Source organism: Hakea prostrata, unplaced genomic scaffold, assembly GCF_041222555.1.
Source record: "Hakea prostrata isolate BN-2017 unplaced genomic scaffold, UWA_Hpros_2 contig_99, whole genome shotgun sequence".
In the NCBI taxonomy this organism is placed as follows: Eukaryota; Viridiplantae; Streptophyta; class Magnoliopsida; order Proteales; family Proteaceae; genus Hakea; species Hakea prostrata.
In genome coordinates this window covers 131,859-153,869 of record NW_028291218.1, presented here as the reverse complement: position 1 = coordinate 153,869, position 22,011 = coordinate 131,859, and the positions used below count along the sequence as shown (strand labels likewise).

Sequence of the window (22,011 nt, the reverse complement as noted above, 5' to 3'; positions counted from 1 at the left end):
CCATCTCCACCGGTCTCGACTAGGCGAGAGTGTGTCATCGGGATTGTTGTCCTGCGGCTCCTCCGTGCCTGGTGCCATCATCCAATCCTCATCAGCAGTGGCAGCTGCCTCTGCATGTGCTTGACCCTCTTCAGTGGCCATATACTCACCCACATTAACCCCTGCAGCTTGAGCTAGTTCTGGGTCAGGCCTCCCTCCAGGTTGGTCCAATACCGGCTCACCCTTGTCCAACATCCACTGAGTGAGGGGATCTTGGTCATCTTCGGCAACATCAAATATATCATCGAGATTGATGCATTGCCTTTCATTTTGAGCCTGCTCCCTGGCATATTGCAGCTTCAACCTCATATTATAGTGAATAAATACGAGGTCATTTAGACGCTGGCTTCCCAACCGGTTCCTCCTCTGGGAGTGGATCATGCTGAATGTACTCCAATTCCTCTCACATCCAGAGGCAGAGCAAGTCTGAGACAGGATCCTGATTGCCAATCTTCGCAAGTTTGATGAACTATTGCCATAGAGATACCACCATTCAGCTGCATTATCACAAAAACATTAAGTTAGAAACTCAAAAGTCAAAAGACTCAAAACATTTATGCATCTAAGCCTTAAGGATCTAACTATATAAGTATCTAACCTGGATCCATGGTTTCTCTGCCCCGTACAGCACCAGCTCCACTAAAAGACCCAAATGCATCTCTAAACAATTTGATCTGCAATAATACAATCATTAGTATTGATTGGTTATCTAAATTATTTAAACAATTAATACAACTCACTAATCGTTTGAAATTCCCAATGTCTCACCTCATTGTGGCAAAATGATTGGACCATCTCATCTGGCTCCAACTTCGTTATCACCTGTATCAGGGCATCCAATAGGTTTGTGTCCAACCCTAAATGTTGACTATATTGATACTTAGGGTTTAGAAAATATGCTGCATAATTAAAAAAGCTTAAAATTAGTACCAACTACCAACGTACCAATACCTACAATGCTACAAGCCCACAAGTCTACAAGACTACAAGTCTACAACTACAAATCAACAACCCATAATATTTACTTACCGGCCCTATGAAGAGGATGCATCAGATGAGCTGTCCATCGTGCATCGACAATATCTAAGAAAGCCCGATGTCCTCTAGGGTTTGCTGCCTTTATAGCATCCTTCATACGCTCAAGGGATGCATACAAATGGGGCATAGTGGGTCCCCTCAAGGAAGAGTCCACCATACGCAAGACCTTTACTATAGGATCTATGATCTGCAACACTACAATAACACATCTCCAGAAATCATCAAATGATATTGTGTACTGTGCGGCGCGCCCATTGGTCGTGCTGAATTATCACAAACTCATTAAGTCAATAGACAATAAATATCATACAAGATAATCATAAACTCATAATATAAATATAATAATTTATAAGATGAAATAGTAGATAGTTATCTTACTTGGATCCAGCCCAATCAAACCACTCCTGCGATGCAAACATGGATCTGAGGCCCGACTTCTTATCTTGCATGCTGCTCAAGGTGACGAAATTTGTCGCAAATCTTGTGGGACCAGGTCGCACCAACTCACCTCCACATGATCTCCGCATCGTTGCCAAAGCAACGTTATGATTGTAGATGAAGTTGGTTACCTGTCTTGCACTCTCAACGGTGTTGTGGACAATGCTGATTTTTCCAATGTCCTTCAAAGATTAGGTCAATTGAATGTGCGGCACAAGGTGTCCACATAAGGTTATAATCAGGTGAAGCCATCAACACTTCACCGGCCTTCTTATAGTTGGAGCCATTGTCAGTGACAATTTGCACCACATTTTTCCTACCAACCTGGTCGATCACATCCTGCAGGAGACCCATGATATATCTGTGGTCTTTCGTATGACTAGTAGCATCCACTGATTTCAAGAAGACAGTTCTCCAATCACAGTATACCATGAAGTTGATGATGGACTTTCTCGTCGGGCCGGTCCATCCATCAGACATGATGGTGCATCCATAAGTATCCCAAAAGGGTTTCATACTATCAATATACTTTTGCAGCTCTTGCTTCTCCTCTTGAAGGAGGGTGGTCATCAACTCTGTAGGGTTGGGACCACTATATCCAGGGCCTGCCGCTGCAATAGTATCAATCATATTCGTATAGTATGGACCCTGTGCTGTGTTTGCTGGGATATGATTGTAATAAATCCACTTTGACATTGCTTTCTTTACCTTCTTTGCCATACCTTTCCATGCACCAGATATCTTGGGTTGCTTGGCCCCTTTTCTCCTGAATGTATCAGGATCTTGCTCCATGGTCGGGTCTGGACGGCGTGGATAATCAGATGGTTGCCGTGGTAGTGGCACTGAACGGTCTGAACCTGATGTATGAGGGGCCCACTGACTTTGTGATCTGCCAAACATGCCAAATATACAACCCCTCCCCCCAGAATCAGAAGGTCTAGCCCCTGTAGGCCTAGATGGACCAGCTCCTGTAGCTCTAGCTCTGGCCATATCCTGCTCCTGATGGTGCAATCATCTGCTCTCTGCCATGGCCCGCCGCATATCCCTCTCCTCCTGATCTCTGTCCACATCAACAGGATCAACATCCCTATCATCATCTGAATCATCCACATATGATGACGGCCCCCACACTGCATCATCTAGTGCTCTGTTGACTTTCCTCCGATCATCTTTCTTCTTCCCCTTTTGTTTTTGTAAATCCCTGAGTAACTTGATTACATCTGGATGGGCCTCTGTGCATTTAGTCACATCCTTTGAACTCCCAGTGATGTGACCCTTGAACCTACCGATGCCACCCGAGTATATTCTTTTGTGACAAAAATTACACTCGGTTTATTTTTGTCTCCATCAATAGCCGTACAATATTGCCATGCTGGGTCAGTCCTCCCTCCTACTGCTGATCTCTCAGGTTGTTCCTAACCCTGTCCTTGACCCTGTCCCTGTCCCTGTCCTCTTCCACCCTGGGAAGACCCAGTTCCCCTCTGACTCCCACCAGCAGACATGATGACTATTGCATTCAAATAACATTAACAAATAACAACATCATTATAATTTTTTATACACATATAAACAATCATATATGAAATTATGAATATTGCATGTATGATATAATTATAAAAATAGCTGCCCATATCAAAACCGACGATGAAGCCACATGGGCAACACAACCAACAGTTGAAAAATACTTATATAATTATTCCATAATTTTCAAAACATTTCCCCCCATTTTCCCCTATTTTTTGCATTTTTCATAATTATTGATATTTTTATTAATATCAGGATATTTTTTGAAAAATAAAATAACTTATTTTTGGGTCAAAAAATATTTTGACTCCGTGAGTCCGTAGATCGGCTCACGGAGTTCCACATATGTTTTTTCTATCATCATACAACCACTGTATCACTTAAAAAGTAATCATACAAGATAATCAAAATATCATTTTTTACCCACAAAAAAAAAAAAAAATACTTTGCGGAAAAAAATTCCGACTCCGTGAAATCGTAGATCGGAACATGGTATTCAACATATATTAATTTCAAAATTATCCAACATCATATAGCATGCATTTTGTGAAAAAAATACTTGGATAAGAATGGTTACCTGTTTGACGAAAAAACTCTCAGATCTGTGCGAAACGGCTACTGATCGACAGAAACAACGTGATATCTGGCAACAAGGAAGCAAGATGTACCCATAGATGTCGAAGATCGGACGAAAATATAGTGAAAAGTGCGAAAAATGAGAGAGAGAAGCTCTGGAGAAGAGAGAGAAATTAAGAAAAAATTCGAACGAAATTCGCCCGAATTTCACCCTTTGATAACGAGAAGTCGGCGATTTATCGACCGACTTCTCGCGATGTTGGTGTCGCTGGGGGGTGTCGTATCGCCCCCCAGCGATATGTCGCCGACATTTTGTACTGTGACCATACCTAATCAATAACATTCTCAGATCGGTCATGACATACACAATCAACACCTCATCATACAAAAGAGAATGTAAAAGCATGACCCAATCATTAAACATCATGCAGGAATAAGCATTGTATATAAGCTTGAATAATGAAAAAGAGAACATAAGTGAAGTGCTATTGTACCTGCAGTAGTACATCATAAGTATAAAATACAATATCAGTAACTAAAGTTAGAGTTTCTTAAGTTAGAAACTAAAATACACGCGATCTATGTTATTATGAAATAACTGTCCTTACCTTAATTATTGCTGAAGATAATCCAAAGATCAAAGAGAAGGTTCCAAACTTAGCAATTAAACCCCTAACAATCATAGATACAACAGTACGAAGCAAATACGGGAAAATTGATCCGGAACTCAATCTACAGGGTACGGAACTTCACGAAACTTGGAGGAAAACTTTAGAATAACATTGTAACACTGAAGGGGTAAAGATTAGGCACAAAGAATGATTAAAAACACTACCTTCCATTTTTGCAATCATGATTTCCCCAATTGGGTGAAAACCCTAGAATTCGATGAAAATACACTATGAAATCACGGAAAAGACTAGGGATGATCAGATCTCATTCTAGTAGGAGTTAATCAGAAATCAAACACAAGTATGTTATGAAAATTAGATTCAATCGGCTAAGAAATTAGATCCATAAGAAAAATTAGGGTTTCAAAAGGGTCTTACAAGGATTAGGGTTGAGATCCCCATGTTGATCATAAATCCTTAAGAAAAGAATGAGATCATGGAGGAGATGGTTGCAAGGATGCAGCATCTTGTTCCTAATCTCGATCAAGAATAAGATCGAGAGATAATTCACGACACCGAAGAGATTACTAACCTTGAATTGGCAGATCAGAGATGAGATGCTTCAGATCTTGCGGAGAGTCCTTCGAAATCACCGAAGAGAGCTTCGAACGAGTCTTCCCACGTTCTCTGAGTGTTTTGGAGGCAGAGGATACTAAGAAACACGAAGTGTTCTTAAATAGAAAGTAAAAAACTTTAAAATTGGATTTTCTCGGATTTAACACATTGTTGGTCAATTGCTTGGTCGACTGGCCCAGTCGACTAATCAATCGACCAAGCTTGTCAGCAAGGCCCAAACAGGGAATTGGAGATCCAACTTAACTCCAAACCTCATGGGCTTCTCCCAACACAACATATGACTTGTCTAGTATAGAAAAATGCCTTCGAATCATATCTAACTATAGTTCAAGTCCATCAACAAGACTCACCTTCGCCAAGCTGCAGCTTTCTTTCCAGATCTGCACAGACATCAAAGTATGGAACTCCATCATCAATCTCCATGGGTTCTGGGTCAAACACCATGTCTTCTACTGAGATGGCCCATAGTTGGCTACTTCCTTTACTCCGAGTCTTCAGACCTACAAAGAACCGGGTTTCCGGGTAAAGGTCAGGGTTAGGATAGGGCTAGATTTCACAGGGTGAGCTGCATCTTTCGAATCGTCCTCGTCGGGATAACATACCCAGAGCTCCAGTGACCTCCTATGTGTCCTCTAGCCTCACCTCGAAGTGTCAGAAGACCAATGTCATTAATCGTTCAAAACAAAGGTTCCTCGTACTCAGATGCGCTACCAAATCTATCATGACATTCTGGATGATGTCGGACATGTCGATCTCGAATCCCACGTAGATGCGATATATGACTAAGGCCTCCATCACTGTTACCCGATGATGATGTCTAGCCTTCGGCATGATGTTTCGGCTCACAATACAACCGATAACTCTAGCTGAATCCGTCATCTGTCTACTATTCTGTGGAGCGTAACACCCTTGGTCGTTCTAAAGAGTGGAACATATCTCATGAAGCTCAAATGGTAACAGGTAATTGTCCACCTTAGCTCCTGTAGGTATCCTCCTGCACTCATGTGGTATCCTCCTGCACTCATGTGGATAATAAGGCACCTGAAGAATCTGAGCCAATGTCCTCGTGGAAAACCTAATATGTGTCTCCCGGACTAGCTCTCGATGATCAATCGGAAAGGGTGTCACATCCTCCCAGCCGGTACCCTAACTGGCATACCCGAGAGTGTGATCGACAGCCCTAAAGATCAAGTTTAGGAACAATCATATCCATTTTGCACAATAACATAATCAAAAGCAAGAACAAATCATTCAAGTAATTTATAATAAAAGTCAAGAAAGGATCTCAGAAGGATCACTATAGAATATTAGAGTGCGGAATAACAAGATACCAAATCAAAAGACAACGGTAGAGTATAGTGGAAATATACCCTACAAACACATGCGGAAGGTAGATCGAAGTCTAAATAAAGCTTTAAGCTAAGTAAAGTAAAAGATAAGTCTAAAAGAAACAAGAGAAATCAAATCCATCTTCAGTCGGCTCTTCTTCATCTTCTTCACCTTGCGCTTCCTCATACGTACCATCATAGTAATCCGAACCTGTAAAGAAGTCTAACAAAAGATATGGTGCAAAAGGAGTGAGTTTCGAAAGAAACCCAGTAAAGCAAGTTAACTCATAACAACATAAATAACATGCAACAGAACATAACAAGATGCAATGCAATATGAAACAGATAATGTATTTTTGCATCTAAACTCTATGTATGTTGGTCTCTATGGCAGACATGCTTTAAGTCATTGCACCGTACTTCTTTGGGTAGGTCACGCATACAGCTCCTGTTGGTAGTGGGTCTGGCATCCCTCAGGACAAACCATTGCAGGGGGTTAAGTCAACACACTCTCTCACAACCATTTGGCATAAGTACCGGCGCATGTCAGGGAAAAGCCTAGCCCAATGCAAGTCATCTAGTTAGTTACATCAACTCAGGTCCAGATACATCCATTCCTCGCCCCGGGCGATCCTTTCCGGTATCCTTCCCACTAGAGTCCTAATAGTCCCGGACTACGGACTCATCAACCCTATTGGTTATCCACATATGGTAAATGGGAAGCTCTCATGTCCTCTCACGGGTTGGTTACCGGTCTTAAGCGCCCATGAGCCCAAGTCTAGCCATATGCAACCCTCCAATAAATGGCCCCCACAATGTGATTCCCGTCCTCTCACGGGTTGGTTACCGGTCTTGAGTATAACATCCAGCCCAAACCTAGCCCGGACACCCTATTTATTTTGGGATATAAAAAGACTTGTTTGATATTAGACCTTAGAGTTGGACTTTAGTTTCAATATTATTATCTTTGAAAACCTTAGGAAGCCATGTCAGACCTTTCCCTTAGGGTAGATTTGTAATGTCTGGCCATATCCTAACCTTGGCCCGGCCTGGGACCTATTATGTTTGTAGGTCCAAAGACCCAAATTGGGGGAAAATATACTTTTGGACCCTTTTTTTTGTTGATTTGGTGTCGGAACCCAAGCCCGTGGACATTGGCGATGATGCCCCTCACTTGAGGGCATTGTCAGTGTTAGTTTTGAATCTGCGCACCGAAGAGGGGTGAATTAGTTGAAATACCAAATGAACTCCTGTGCTCAATCAGAATATATTTCCTGAAACTAGACTTATTGATGGACTTGTAGGAGAAAACCCCACTCCATTTGACCCCATATAGCCCTCCAAATCCCTGTCCGAAGTTGCTGAACTATGTCTGGAAAATCCTGCTTGCGCATCGAAGAAGGTGGGCTTATTTGGTGGACCTAATGACCTCACATGCTTGATCCAAAGGTATTTATGGAAACTAGACTTCTTTATTGACTTGTAGGAGAAAACCTCACTCAATTTGACCTTGTATAGCCCTCCAAATCCCTGTTCGAAGTTGCTGAACTATTTCTGGATTTTCTGCTGAAACCTGTTACCTATTTTGGTCGATGGTTTTGGTCAGCCAAGGACCATCGACCAAAGTTGCCCATAATCGAGAAAAAGATGCTTTTTGGATATTCCTTCTTCTATTTAAGTGAAACCTCGAACCTAGAACGATATTTCACTCATTTCAACACCTGAGAACGTGGGAAGGCTCCTCTTAGGCTCCTCCTTAGCTTGGGTGATGACCTTCTACAAGAATCCTTGTCTCTCTTCTCCAACTACCATCTTCTAAGGTATGATTCTCTCTCTTGCTCTCTATTCTACTCACTTCCCTTCTTCTTTTACTGATGAGACCATGGCCAAGGTACTGCAACCTTGCAAACACCTTGCCATGAACGTCTCTTCCCATTTATACTTGCTTTTCCTTCATTCTTGCTATGCTTCACTTGCATCTTGATCCTTACATATACATTACCATGATTCCTTGATTAACAACTTGATTTCTTATACTAAACTGAGATGTGGAGTATGATTAGTCTAATCTCTGGCTTGCAAATGATTGTAATCATGTTCCTAACCTATTCCCCAACTAATTCTCTAGCTTCCCTTTCAATTACATCAATTTCTCATGAATGCTAGGATTCTTGTCTTTAGAACATATGACCTCAATTTGGGGGTTTTCATTTGGACCATTGGATTGTGATAATACTTGCTAGGTAGTGTTCTTACATTGTTATTAATCATCCCTCCAAGTTTCAGATCGATCCGAACCCCGGAAGACCCATTTTGGACCAAAATCCCCAAAATCCTCTATTCTGTCCCGAAGACAATTTTGGTCGATCCTTTTGGTCGATACCATCGACGAAGACCATCGACCAAACTTGTTGCTGACAGCAACCTTGCTCCGTTTTGATCCAATTGACATCCAATCTTCCCGATTCCTTCTCTAACTTATTATTGATGTTTGTTTAGGGCCTTAACAATTATTTTGGACTATTTCTTGGTACTCTCAATTCATCATCAACTCAACCTAAGGTAAGGATGGTTATCTCCATAAACATATAGATCATCAACTTATGATTTATGTTCTTATTTATGAATACAATCTCTTGATTTCTTTTAATCGTTATAAGACTGTGATATACGTGTTAGAACAGTAGTATTGAAATCTTTATACTCTTGTCATGTTACATTACTATTCTTGTTTACTTATGTCTATGATGATTCATTTCAATATCATGATTTAACTTGTATTATGAAGATATATTGGATGCATGAGAAGTGATAAACTTGAATATGTGATTGTCTAGATATAACTTGGGATTGGGGAGTGTCCTATTGACGCTTCTGTCCTTGGGCACCGGAGGGAATAGTATGGGATGTTCTCCGAAGGTGCCTATCGACTCTTTCCCGGGTTATTGGATGACATACATAGGATTGTCTAGTGGTTTGGCTAGGATGTCCCTGTCGTATCAGACCCGAATCGGAAGGGCATTGAGACCGAACGACCCGTAGTAGCAATGGGGATTTGTGGGCACTCAAGACCGGTAACCAATCCGTGAGAGGTCATAAATCTCATTGTGGGGGCCATTTATTGGTAGGGTTGCATATGGATAGACTTGGGCTCACGGGCGCTCAAGACCGGTAACCAACCCGTGAGAGGACGTGAGAGCTTCCCGTTTACTATATGTGGATGACCAATAGGGTTGATGAGTCCGTAATCCGGGATTACGCTGACTCTAGTGTGAAGGATACCGGAAAGGATCACCGGGGGCGAGGAATGGACGTATCTGGAACTGAGATGATATGACTGAGTAGATGACTTGCATTGGGCTAGGCTTTACTGTGACATGCGCCAGTACTTTACCAAATGGTGATGTGAGAGAGCGGTGACCGATCCCCTTACCACGGCTTTTTTTTTTTTGATGACTTTACCGATCTTCCCCGGGCATTCCCAAGATATGGAAATGGGAGAGTGATTGACGACCCAGAGAAGTACGGTGCTATGACTTAAAGCATGTCTACCCTAGATGACCAGCATACTTAGAGTTAGATTCATGTTTACATCATATGTCTCATATCATATTGCATCATGCTATGCTGTGCATCATATGATTTATGTTATTATGGAATAACTTTCCTTGCTGAGTTCTTTTGAACTCACTCCTTTTCACAACATATCTTGTTAGACTTTTCTGTAGGTAATACCACTGTTGGCTGTAGCAGTCAACCCTCTGGAGGCCGAGTTGAAGACTTGTATCATACTGGTGGCGATGAACCAGTTGATAAAGACGAGTAGACCGAGATCGGGACTTGTTTGTAGCAGTTCAGTTTTATATTTGTGTGTTAGGGATGGGATGTCGCCTCAATACCTTTTTAACCTTTTATTTGAATTGTCGGGACTATAGCTTAGTTGTTTCACTTGTTATTTGGTGAATCGGTTGTAACCTTTACTTTTAGTCTTTTCATCTTCCGCTAATATTATAGGACGGGTTTCCTCCCTCCATTTTACACTTGATTGTTTATACTAATGAAATCCTTTCCGCACTCTGATGTTATTTGTGAATCCTTCTGAGGTACTTTCTCGACTTTTATTATTGAATTATTTGGAAATAAGGAATTGTTCTTGCTTTTGATTATATTATTGTGCTAAGTGACTATGATCGTTCCTAAACTTGATCGGCGGGACAGTAATTCACTCCCCGGGTAATCCAGATAGGGTATCCCCTTGGTGGATTTAGGGCGGGATGTGACATTGAGCGCCCGTGAATCCCCATTGCTGCCACGGGTCATTCGGTCTCAATACCCTTCCGAATCGGGTCTGATATAACAGGGGTACAACCTAGCCAAACACTGCTAGATAGCCCTAGGTATGACAACCAATGATTCGGGAAAGTGTCGATGGGCAACCCTGGAAACATCCCATACTATTTCCGATAATGTCCAAGGACAGAATTGTTAAAAGGACACCTCCCAATCACAAACCAAACCCAATCAATCACAGTCTCAGATCAGTCATGACATACACAACCAGCAGTTAATCATATATAAGAGTACATAAAGTCATGATCTAATCGTTAAACAATATAGAGATAAGCAATTCATATAAGCTTAAGTAATAAAAAGAAAACATAAGCAAGTGCTACTGTTCTCATAGTAGTATATCAGAAATATAAAGTATAATAACAATAGGTAAACTCATAGTTTCACAAAGTAGAAACCAGAGAGTAAGCAATCTATGCAGTTAAGGAATTAACTGTCCTTACCTTCTTACTCGTAAAGGGAACTTAGGAAATCAAGTAAGACCTTGACTAAACCTAATAAGAAAGTCCTAAATAAATGTATACAACATATTAGGAAAGATACATAAAAGGAAAGATCTCAAATCAATCAAAATAGACCAAGAATGAGGTTGTTGTACTCATTGGTCGATTGATTGGTCTACTGACCCAGTCAACCAACAGAGACAGTGGCCCTTAAGAATCCGAATTTGGTGGTTCAAAAGGGTACAAAATAAGGGGGAAACTACAATGGCAGCATCCTAGTATATAGAGGACATCAAACCATCAATCAAAACAAGTTCCCAAGTTGCAACCTAGGAACCAAAAGGTTAACTTAATTAGGATAAACATAGATCATGAAGGAAATATAGTATGGTTAAGGATGAAGAACTAGGATATGGAAGGTTACAAATCTAGTAAGGAAAACACATTGATTGGATGTTAACAAGATCAAACTAAGGGTTCTTGGTTTGATCCAAGAAGTTAGGGTTTCACCCTTTTTGGCTCCCATAAAAAGGTTGAGAGCACCGGATGAAGGGAGGTAAGTTGTTAGGTAAAAAATAAGAAGAAAACATTCAATGATCAAGTTTAGGCTAACATAAATTTTACCCAAGAGGTTTCCCTCTCATGGGAGGTTACCAAAGGTTCTCCAGAAAGATCATTCAAGGGTTAGGGTTAAGGTTTCAAGAATCTATTGGCTAGGGTTAAGATCATGATGATGATCATAGATCTCAAAGAATAGAATGAGATCATGGAATAGATGGTTGCAAGGATGCATCATCTTTTTCCTGATCTCAATCAAGAACAAGAATGAAGAAAGAATAATTAGAAATCTTAATTAGGTTTAACATGGATCATGAAGAAAATATAATGTGATCAAGGATAAAGAATTAGAGAATGATAGGTTATAATTCTTGTAAAGAAAACACAGAGATTGACTTCTAACATGATCAAAATAATAGATCTAAGAAGATCAGAATTTGAATCAAAAGATGAACGAAGACAAGATCATGATTCCTTCAAAAGCTTGCAATGATGATGATTAAGATCGTTGCATTAGCCATTAATCCATAGGAAATCATGAGAGACGAGTAGAGGGATGCTTGCAACAGAGAATGCAGCATCTTCTCTACTGTCTCAAAAAGGAAAGAAAATCAGAGATGGAGAAGAAGAAGAAGAGAGAGTAGACATACCTTTGATGCAAGAGGAAGAAGATTACTTGAGTTCTTGTGAGAAATCAACCAAGGATGCAGGGAAATTGATTAGAATGAAGTTCTAATTCATTCCAGAGGCTTAGGAGGCAGAGACGAAGTAATCCCAAGATTTGGACTTAAATAGAGCAGCCACGACCTAATTAGCAAAAACAGAACTCATTGGTCGATTGATTGGTCTACTGGTCCAATCGACCAATCAGGACAGCAAGGTTCAAACAGGGATTCGGAGGGCTATACAGGGTCAAATTGAGTGAGGTTTTCTTCAACAAGTCAATAAAGAAGTTTAGTTTCCAGAAATACTTTAAGATCAAGCATGGGAGTTCATTAGGTCCACCAAATAAGCTCATCTTCTTCGATGCGCAAGCAGGATTTGTCAGACATAGTTCAGCAACTTCTGACAGGGATTTGGAGGGTAATATGGGGTCAAATTGAGTGAGATTTTCTCCTACAAGTCCATCATGAAGTATAGTTTTGGGAAATACCTTTGGATTTATCACAGGAGTTCATTAGGTATTTCAACTAATTCACCCCTCTTCAGTGCGAAGATTCAAAACCAACACTGACAATGCTCTCAAGTGAGGGGCATCATCGTCGATGTCCATGGGCTTGGGTTCCGACACCAAATCATCAACCAAAAGGGTCTAAAAGCAACAAGATAAGATCAAATCAAGGTCCAACTTTAAGGTGTAACATTTAAACTAACCCTTCTTTACCAAAAACAGATAGGGTGTCCTGGCTAGGTTTGGGCTGGATTTCACAAAGGGTGACCCCAACCTCTAGCCTCCTAAGTAGATGAGAGGTTGCTGAAGAACAACCTCACTAGATTGGGATATATGGGCAAGTCAGCCGTGAAGAGATGAGTCCACTGCATAGTGCACAGACTTCTAAGTATGGAACTCCATCATCAATCTCCATGGGTTCTGGGTCAAACACCATGTCTTCTACTGAGATGGCCCATAGTTGGCTACTTCCTTTACTCTGGGTCTTTAGACCTACAAACAACCGGGTTTCAGGGTCATGGTTAGGGTTAGGATAGGGCAAGATTTCACATTTCCCCCCCCCCACCTTAAAAGAAATTTCGTCCTCAAAATTGAAAGCGTACCTGTGCTTCCAAAAAGATGAGGAAACTTCTCCTTCATGTCTTCTTCCTTCTCCCAAGAAGCTTCTTCAGGGGTATGGTTCTTCCACCGAATCTTCAACAAAGGGATGGTGCGATTCCGCAATTGTTTGTCCTGCTTATCTAGGATTTCGGCAGGCTCTTCATCATAGGTAAGATCAGCACTAAGTCCTTCGGGAGCTTGCTGTAGTATGTGTTCCGGATTCTGTAAGTACATTCGAAGCATCGAAACATGAAACACATTATGAGCTCCAGCAAGAGATGGAGTCAAGGCCAAACGATATGCGACAGGTCCAACCTTTTCAAGAATCTCGAAAGGTCCAATGAAATGAGGGCTAAGCTTTCCCATAACATTGAATCTCATCACACCTTTTGTCACATCCCGCCCTAAATCCACCCAGGGGGTACCCTATCTGGGTTACTCGAGAGTGGTCCATAGCCCAACTGATCCAGTTTAGGAAAGATCATATCCACTTATCACAATAATATAATCAAAAGCAAGAACAAATTATAGTATTCAAGTAATCTAATAATAAAAGTTAAGAAATGATCACAGAAGGATCACAAAGAACATTAGAGTGCGGAATAACAAGTACCAAATCAAAAGACAATTATAGAGTATAGCAGAAATATACTCTACAAACGTGTCCGGAAGGTAGATCAAAATAAGGTAAGGGTTACAACCAGATCTCCAAAGAAGGGAAATAAAAAGGTAAGCAACTAAGTTACAGTTTCTTCTAACTTATACAATGTCTCCTCAATAACATAATCATAAGAAACTAAGCCAGGCCGGATCTACTCCTGACAAATATGAGTCTTGAATTGATAGCCTTCATCGATGTAGTCACTGTAGCCAAAGTGGTATGAGTCACCAACTTAGTCCTCAAAGTGTTGACCGTCACAGTCAACAGTAGTAGTACCTGCAGAAATGTCTAACAAATATGTTACCAAAAGGAGTGAGTTCAAAAGAACTCAGCAAGGAAAGTTATTCCATAATAACATAAATCATATGATGCACAGCATAGCATGATGCAATATGATATGAGACATATGATGCAAACATGCATCTAACTCTAAGTATGTTGGTCTCTATGGTAGACATGCTTTAAGTCATAGCACCATACTTCTTTAAGTAGTCTTAGTCACTCATCACCGGAGGGAATTGAGTCCTGCATCCCTCTCGGACAAATCCATGGTTGGGGGTTTCGGTCACCAGTCTCTCACATCACCATTTGGTCTATGTATTGGCGCATGTCAAGGTAAATCCTAGCCCAATGCAAGTCATCCACTTAGTCATATCATGTCAATTCAAGGTACGTCCATTCCTCCCCTCTCGGGATCCTTTACGGGTATCCTTCACACTAGAGTCACGGATATTACCCACCGAACTCATCAACCGTATTGGTGATCAACAAATAGTAGACAGGAAGCTTTCACATCCCCACACGGATCATTTCACCGGTTTTGAGCGCCTGTGAGCCCAAGTCTAGCCATTTGCAACCCTACCAATAAATGGCCCCTTTCGGGTGTCCACAATGCGATTTATGTCCTCTCACGGGATGGTTACCGGTCTTGAGCGCCCACAAATCCACACTACTACCACGGGTTGTTCGGTCTCAATGCCCTTCCGATTCGGGTCTGATATGACAGGGACATCCTAGCCAAACACCACTAGACAAGTCCTATGTATGTCATCCAATGATCTAGGAAATCGTCGATGGACATCTTCAGAGAACATGCCATACTATTCCCTTCGATGTCCTAGGACAGAAGTACCAGTAGGGCACTCCCCAATCCCAAATCATACCTAAGCAATCACATGCTTATTTCCATCCATTACATATCGACAATACATTATCATATTGAAAACATGTCATAACATCTCATAATACAGTGTATAAATAAATGACAAGAGTAAGTAAACATTATAAACCAAGTAATTAAGCATGGTGCTACTGTCATGAGGTAACTACAGCAGTCATATGATATCTAAAGTCAACTAATAAGTTAAGTCTACTAAGTTACCAACAACAATGTAAAAGTCCTACAGTTTATGTTATATGGCAATAACCATCCTTACCTCAAATTGCGAAGAAGATGATCCGAAGTCACAAGAGAATGGTCCAATTATAGTCTTAAAGCCCTAAACAAACATACATGAAGGATTAGAGAAGAAATCAAAACAATCGAAGATCGAATGGATCAAAACTGGGCAAAAGTTGCTGACAGCAACCTTGTTGGTCGATACATTGGGTCGATGGCATCGACCAATAGGTATCGACCGAAAGAGTCTTGGACACCAAGTTGGATTTTTGGGTTTTGGCTCAGAATTGGTCTTTCGGGTCTCGGATCGATACGAAACTTGGGGAACAGTTCAAACACAATATAGAGACACTAATTATCAAATAATTAACATAATCCAATGGTCAATTTAGAAATCCCCTAATTGGCATATCAAGTTCAAGAGTTGGAATTCATAGCATTGGTTATTACTTAATGCAAATTGGGGAAAAGCATAGTGAATTAGGTAGGGAATAGATTAGGAGCATTATTGTAATCATAGGAAAGGTAGAAATTAGGCTAATCATAGGCTACCTTTCAGTTTTGGTTAATAAAGCAAGTTGGTGAGCAACAAATCATGGAAATGCATAGTTAATCATCAAGAGGTAAGTAAATCATAGCAAGATTGGGGAAAACATTAATGTATTAGGTAAAGAAGACTCATGGCAAAGTGTTGCAAGGTTGCAGCACCTTGGCCATGGTCCCAACAGCAAGAATAAGGAGAGGTAGAAGTAGATTAGAGGGAGAGTGAGAGATTACATACCTTGTTGAAGAGATTAGAGAAAAGAGACAAAGGATTCTTGAAGAAGATCAACACCCATGCCAAGGAGGAAGCTTAGAGGAGCTTTCCCACGTTCTCAGATGTTGAAATGAGTGAAATAATGTTTTAGGTTCGAGGTTTCACTTAAAAGGAGGAAAGAATATCCAAAAAGCACCTTTTTCTCGAATCTGGGCTTGTTTGGGTCAATGCTCTTTGTTGATGGTATCGACCAATAGTATTGACCAATAGTAGTTTCAACAGGATTTTCAGAAATAGTTCAGCAACTTTGGATGTGGATTCCGAGAGCTATACAAGGTCAAGTTGAGTGATTTTTTCTCCTATAAGTCAATCAAGAAGTCTAGTTTCCAAAAATACCTTTGGATCAATCATGGGAGTTCATTAGGTCCATAAACTAAGCTCACCTTCTTCAATGCGCAAGCAGGATTTGCCAGACATAGTTCAGCAACTTAAGGTGTGGACTTGGAGGGCTATACAAGGTCAAATTGCATGGGGTTTTCTCCTATAGTTCACTCAAGAAGTCTAGTTTTGGGGAATACCTTCGGATTGAACACAGGAGTTCATTAGGTATTTCAACTAATTCCCCCTCTTCGGTGCGCAGATTCAAAACTAACACTGACAATGCTCTCAAGTGAGGGGAATCATCGTCAATGTCCATGGGCTTGGGCTCCGACACCAAATCATCAACCAAAAGGGTCCACAAGGACTTTTTCCACCACTTCGGGTCATTGGATATGCAGACAATACAATTTCTGGGCCGGGTCAGGGTAAGAATAAGGCCAGACATGGCTTCCTAAGGCTTTCAAGGATAACAACATTGAAATCAAGGTCCAACTTCAAGGTCTAACATTAAATAAGTCTTTCTTTATCCCAAAAAAAATAGGGTATCCCAGGATAGGTTTGGGATGGATTTCACACCTTTCATAGTTGAAACCTTCAAGAAAACTTTCTCTTCAACTTTAAATTCCAAATCGGTCATTCTCTTATCAGCATAAGATTTCTATCTTGACTGAGCAGACTTAATCCGTTCTCCAATCATATCAAGCATCGCACTTGTAGCCTCAATCATCTCTGCACCTAAGACTTTTCTTTCACCGGTCTTAAACTAGTACAAGGGCGTTCTAAAAGTATTACCATACAAAGCCTTGAATGGAGCCATCCCTATTGTTGCTTGATAACTGTTGTTATAGGAAAACTCAACCAAAGCTAAGTGCTCATCCCAATTACCTCCCATATCCACAACACAAGATCTGAGCATATCTTCCAAATTTTGAATTGTTCGCTCAGATTGTCCTTAAGCGATCTCCTGGTTCTGGTTGCGCGATTTTGCCCTATTTTGCCCCTGACTCCTATAAATAGTAAACCTCGCCTATTTTACGAATATTTTATTAATGGTTACTGTTTTTGGAGGTTAGACGGTTGTGGAGAAGTGCTGGAAGCAAATCTGAAGTGCAGTTAGAGTCCCAAAAGGTTCTATTGTCATCCATAGTCAATCTAAGTGAGGTAAGTGATTCCCTGTTCTCTTATGCTTCACCACTTGCTATGATAAAAGTAGATTTGTACTTCTCTTTGGTTGTTCTTGATCCTTCTATTGCATCGCCTACCTTTTTGTTAATCTTGGTGAGATCAGATCCAAAAACGAAACCTTGCTTTAATGAAAAGGGCTGATCTAATCAAAAGGGAGGTTTCTGGATAACCAAATTGATGTCTTTGTTTAGGTTTAGTATCACATGTGGTTATGGGAGTAATAGATTTGAGATTCGGACTATGATCATTAAAAATTCGGATTGAAAACTGGATTATCGAAGCCTGTGTTTCGGATTGAAACCAAAGTCAAAATTGAAAATCGAGAGGTTCACCGGGTCTTGGTTGATACAGGATCATCAGTTGATCTACTGACCCCTTCATCAACTCCTCTTTATGGTTTTGCAAGATCTTCGGCGATAGCGGAAGGAACGATCCATTTGGATCTAAAGATTGGGAAGTGACCACAAGACACACACTGGTTTAGGTCAACTTTATGGTCGTAAAATATTTATCAGCATACAATGTGATCTTAGGATGACCAACGCTCAATCCACTTGAAGCAGTTGTGTCTCCCTGGCACATGAAACTTAAGTTCCTGACCGATGCAGGGGTGGGTGAATGGAGTTTCGACCAATCTACCTCCCGCCAATGCTATTGGAATTACTTGAATGAAAAATGGAGGTAAAAAAGTTTGGGAAGTGCATTGACCATTGAAGTCCGTGACGATTGGGACGAAGAGAATATGCAAAGAGCGGAGCTGATCGACAAACTGGAGAGAGTTCAACTCAACTAGTCTTTACTCGATCGGGGGCGTTCATTGGATCAGAGCAACCAGATGAATTCAAGGAGGAACTGACAAAGTTCTTGTGTGACAATGCTGATATCTTTGCGTGGTCTACAAGTGACATGCCCAGGATAGACAGGCGTGTAACAGAACATAAGCTCTAGATCCAGAAAGATGCCACCCCGGTCATCCAAAGGAGAAGAAATTTGCAATAGAAAAACATGAGGCCATCAGAATAGAAGTTGAAAACTCGAGAAATCAAGCTTCATTGAACCAATCGAATGCCCGACTTGGTTGGCTAATGTGGTAATGGTCAAAAAGGCGAACGAGAAGTGGAGAATGTGTACTAATTACACGCATCTGAACAAAGCTTGCCCAAAGGATTGTTATCATCTCCCAGGGATTGATCTTTTAATGGACGCAACCGCTGGACATGAAGTTCTTAGCTTTATGGATGCTTACTTGGGGTATAATAAAATCATGATGAGCCACGAGGATGAAAAGCATACATCCTTCATGACCGATCGGGAATGTTACTACTACAGAGTAATGCCATTCAGGTTGAAGAACGCGGGTGCTACTTATCAAAGGGCTGTCAACAAAATTTTCCAACACCAGATTTGGAGAAATATGGAGGTATATGCTGATGACATGCTTGTGAAGGGTCTTGTTCAGGCCAAGCATTTGGCAGACCTTGAAGAAACTTTTGACATTTTGAGAACTTATCAAATGCCTATGAATACGGAGAAGTGTGCTTTTAAAGTTTCCTCCTTGAAGTTCCTCGGTTTCATGGTTTCTCAAAGGGGAATCGAAGCTAATCCGGAGAAGATTCAAGCACTGATCGGAGTGCAAGCACCCGTTATTGTAAAAGAAATCCAATGCTTGATAGGAAGGGTGGCGGCGCTAAATCAGTTCATATCCCGAGCAGGGGAGAAATGCAACTCTTTTTTTAAAGCATTGAGGGCTACACCAAGCTTGGGAGAAATCACTTGGACAAAAGAATGCCAACAAGCATTTGAACAATTGAAAGCATCACTCGGGACAACACCTGTCTTAGCCCGACCAGTAACCGGGGAGCCTCTAACTATTTATCTTGCCATTTCACCTACTGCAGTAAGTGTTGTATTGGTAAAGGGAGAGAAAATCTAGAACCCAGTGTACTATGTGAGTCATGTACTTATTGATGCTGAGACAAGGTACTCGGACGTTGATAAACAGGCTCTAGCACTTTTGGTGGCTTCGCGGAAGCTAAGGCCTTATTTTCAGGCACACCCAATAATAGTCCCGACCAACATCCCACTCAAGAAAATTCTCGAAAGACCCGATGTAGCTGGAAGGATGGTCGGGTGGGTAGTGGAGCTTTGCGAGTACCAGATCGAGTTCAAACCAAGAACAACCATAAAAGCTTAAGTTTTGGCTGATTTTATTGTGGTAAGCAGCCTACCAAAAAATGGAAATCAAGGAGTAATTGTCGAGACATCAGACTTATGAATTTTCATGTTGATGGCTCGAGTAGCGTTTCTGGCTCGGGAGCATGGCTAACACTCAAAAGTCCCAGGAACTTCACAATCAACTACGCATTAAGATTTAACTTCCCGGCCTCAAATAACGAAGCCGAATATGAAGCTGTTATAGCAGGCTTGAAAGTTGCCCGAGCACTTCGAGTACAAGAGTTAGAAGTGAGAAGTGACTCCCAGCTCATTGTGATACAAATAAAGGGGGAGTATAATGCGAAAGACGAGAGAATGGCCAAATACTTCGCCAAGGTAGGGCAACTTCAAACACTCTTTGACCAGGTATCATTCCATCAAATACCCAGAAAGAGAATGAGCGGACAGATGAACTATCTCGACAATCTTTAGCCAACTACAAGAACCTGGAATCGGCAGTCTATGTTGAAGAATTAGATTCCCGAGTACACAAGAAACAAAAGTTTTTGAAATCACTAGTGATCCTGACTGAACAACACCTTTGATAGCTTACCTAAAGGAAAACAGGCTCCCGATTGATTCTAAGGAAGCAAAGAAAATTAAGAATCAAGCTGCCCGATTCACCATCATAGATGAAGAGCTATATAGAATATCCTTCACCGAACCACTTTTAAGGTGTGTCGGACCTTCCCAAGCCAGCTATGCTTTAGCAGAAATCCACGAACGAATTTGCGACGCACACATGGGTGGAAAAGCTTTGGCACAAAAGGTATTACGTTCAGGTATATACTGGCCAACAGTACAAAAAGATGCTATTGAATATGTTCACAAATGTGAACAGTGTCAAAAGCATGCCAATGTTCAAAAAGTACCTGCAGTGCCCATGATGCCCGTCTCAAGCCCGACCCCTTTGGCAATGTGGGGTATGGACCTGATCGGGAAATTACCGAAGGCTTAAAGAAACCGGTTGCGGTCACCATAGATTACTTTACAAAATGTGTCCAGGCGGAACCATTAGCTTCCATTACAGAGAAGCAAATGGAGAAGTTTTTTGAGGAAAAAGTTATCTACAGGTTCGGGACACGCCGAATCCTCGTGATCACTCGAGGGATCATCAATGTAATCTCAATCGTCGCCAACACCTTGCATGTAGTATGCTTCATCGGCTTGCACTTCATCGTACTTTCCATCATAGTAGTCAATACCTGTAGAATAGTCTAACAGAAGATTGTACAAAAAGGAATGAGTTGCAAAAGAAACTCAGTAAGGCAAGTTAACTCAGAACAACATAAATACATATATCAAAACACAACAAGATGCAATGCAGTATGAAACAAATAATGTATGTATGCATCTAAACTCTATGTATCCTGGTCTCTATTGGCAGACATGCTTTAAGTCATAGCACCGTACTTCTTTGGGTAGGTCAATCACACAACGTCGGTTGGTAGTGGGTCCTTCATCCCTCTTGGACAATCCATGGCTGGGGGTTAAGTCACTGCTCTCTCACATCACCATTGGTCTAGGTATTGGCACATGTCAGGGTAAAGCCTAGCCCAATGCAAGTCATCTACTCAGTTACATCAACTCAAATCTAGATACTTCCATTCCTCCCCTCTCGGGATCCTTTCCGGTATCCTTCACACTACAGTAAGCGTATCCGACTCTCTCCAATAAAGACTCATCAACCCTATTGGTTATCCACATATGGTAAACGGGAAGCTCTCATGTCCTCTCACGGATATAACTCACTGGTCTCGAACACCCATGAGCCCAAGTCTCATCATATGCAACCCTCCAATAAATGGCCCCCATAATATGATTTCCGTCCTCTCACATATATAACTCACCGGTCTTGAGCGCCCGTGAATCACATTGCTACTACGGGTCGTTTGGTCTCAATACCCTTCAAATTTGGGTCTGATATAACGGGGACATCCAAGCCAAACACTGCTAGGTATGAAAACCAATGATTCGAGAAAGCATCGATGGGCATCTTCGGAGAACATCCCATACTATTCCCTCCAATGTCCAAGGACATAAGCGTCAAAAGGACACTTCCCAATCCCAAACCATACTTAATCAAACACATTCTTAGATCA

At 41.2% G+C, this 22,011-nt stretch overlaps 1 protein-coding gene across 1 annotated transcript; it reads right to left on the bottom strand.

Annotated features, from left to right (window-relative positions):
- Positions 1 to 301: 301 nt before the first annotated feature.
- LOC148998899 (uncharacterized) lies at positions 302 to 2,505 on the bottom strand (the record flags this gene model as incomplete). Its single annotated transcript, XM_089141621.1, has 5 exons — positions 2,397 to 2,505; positions 1,069 to 1,272; positions 808 to 938; positions 638 to 713; positions 302 to 536 (listed from the first exon to the last, which is right to left on the bottom strand). Coding segments are annotated over exons 1-5 (755 nt in total), but the record flags the coding sequence as incomplete, so codon positions are not given.
- Positions 2,506 to 22,011: the final 19,506 nt, after the last annotated feature.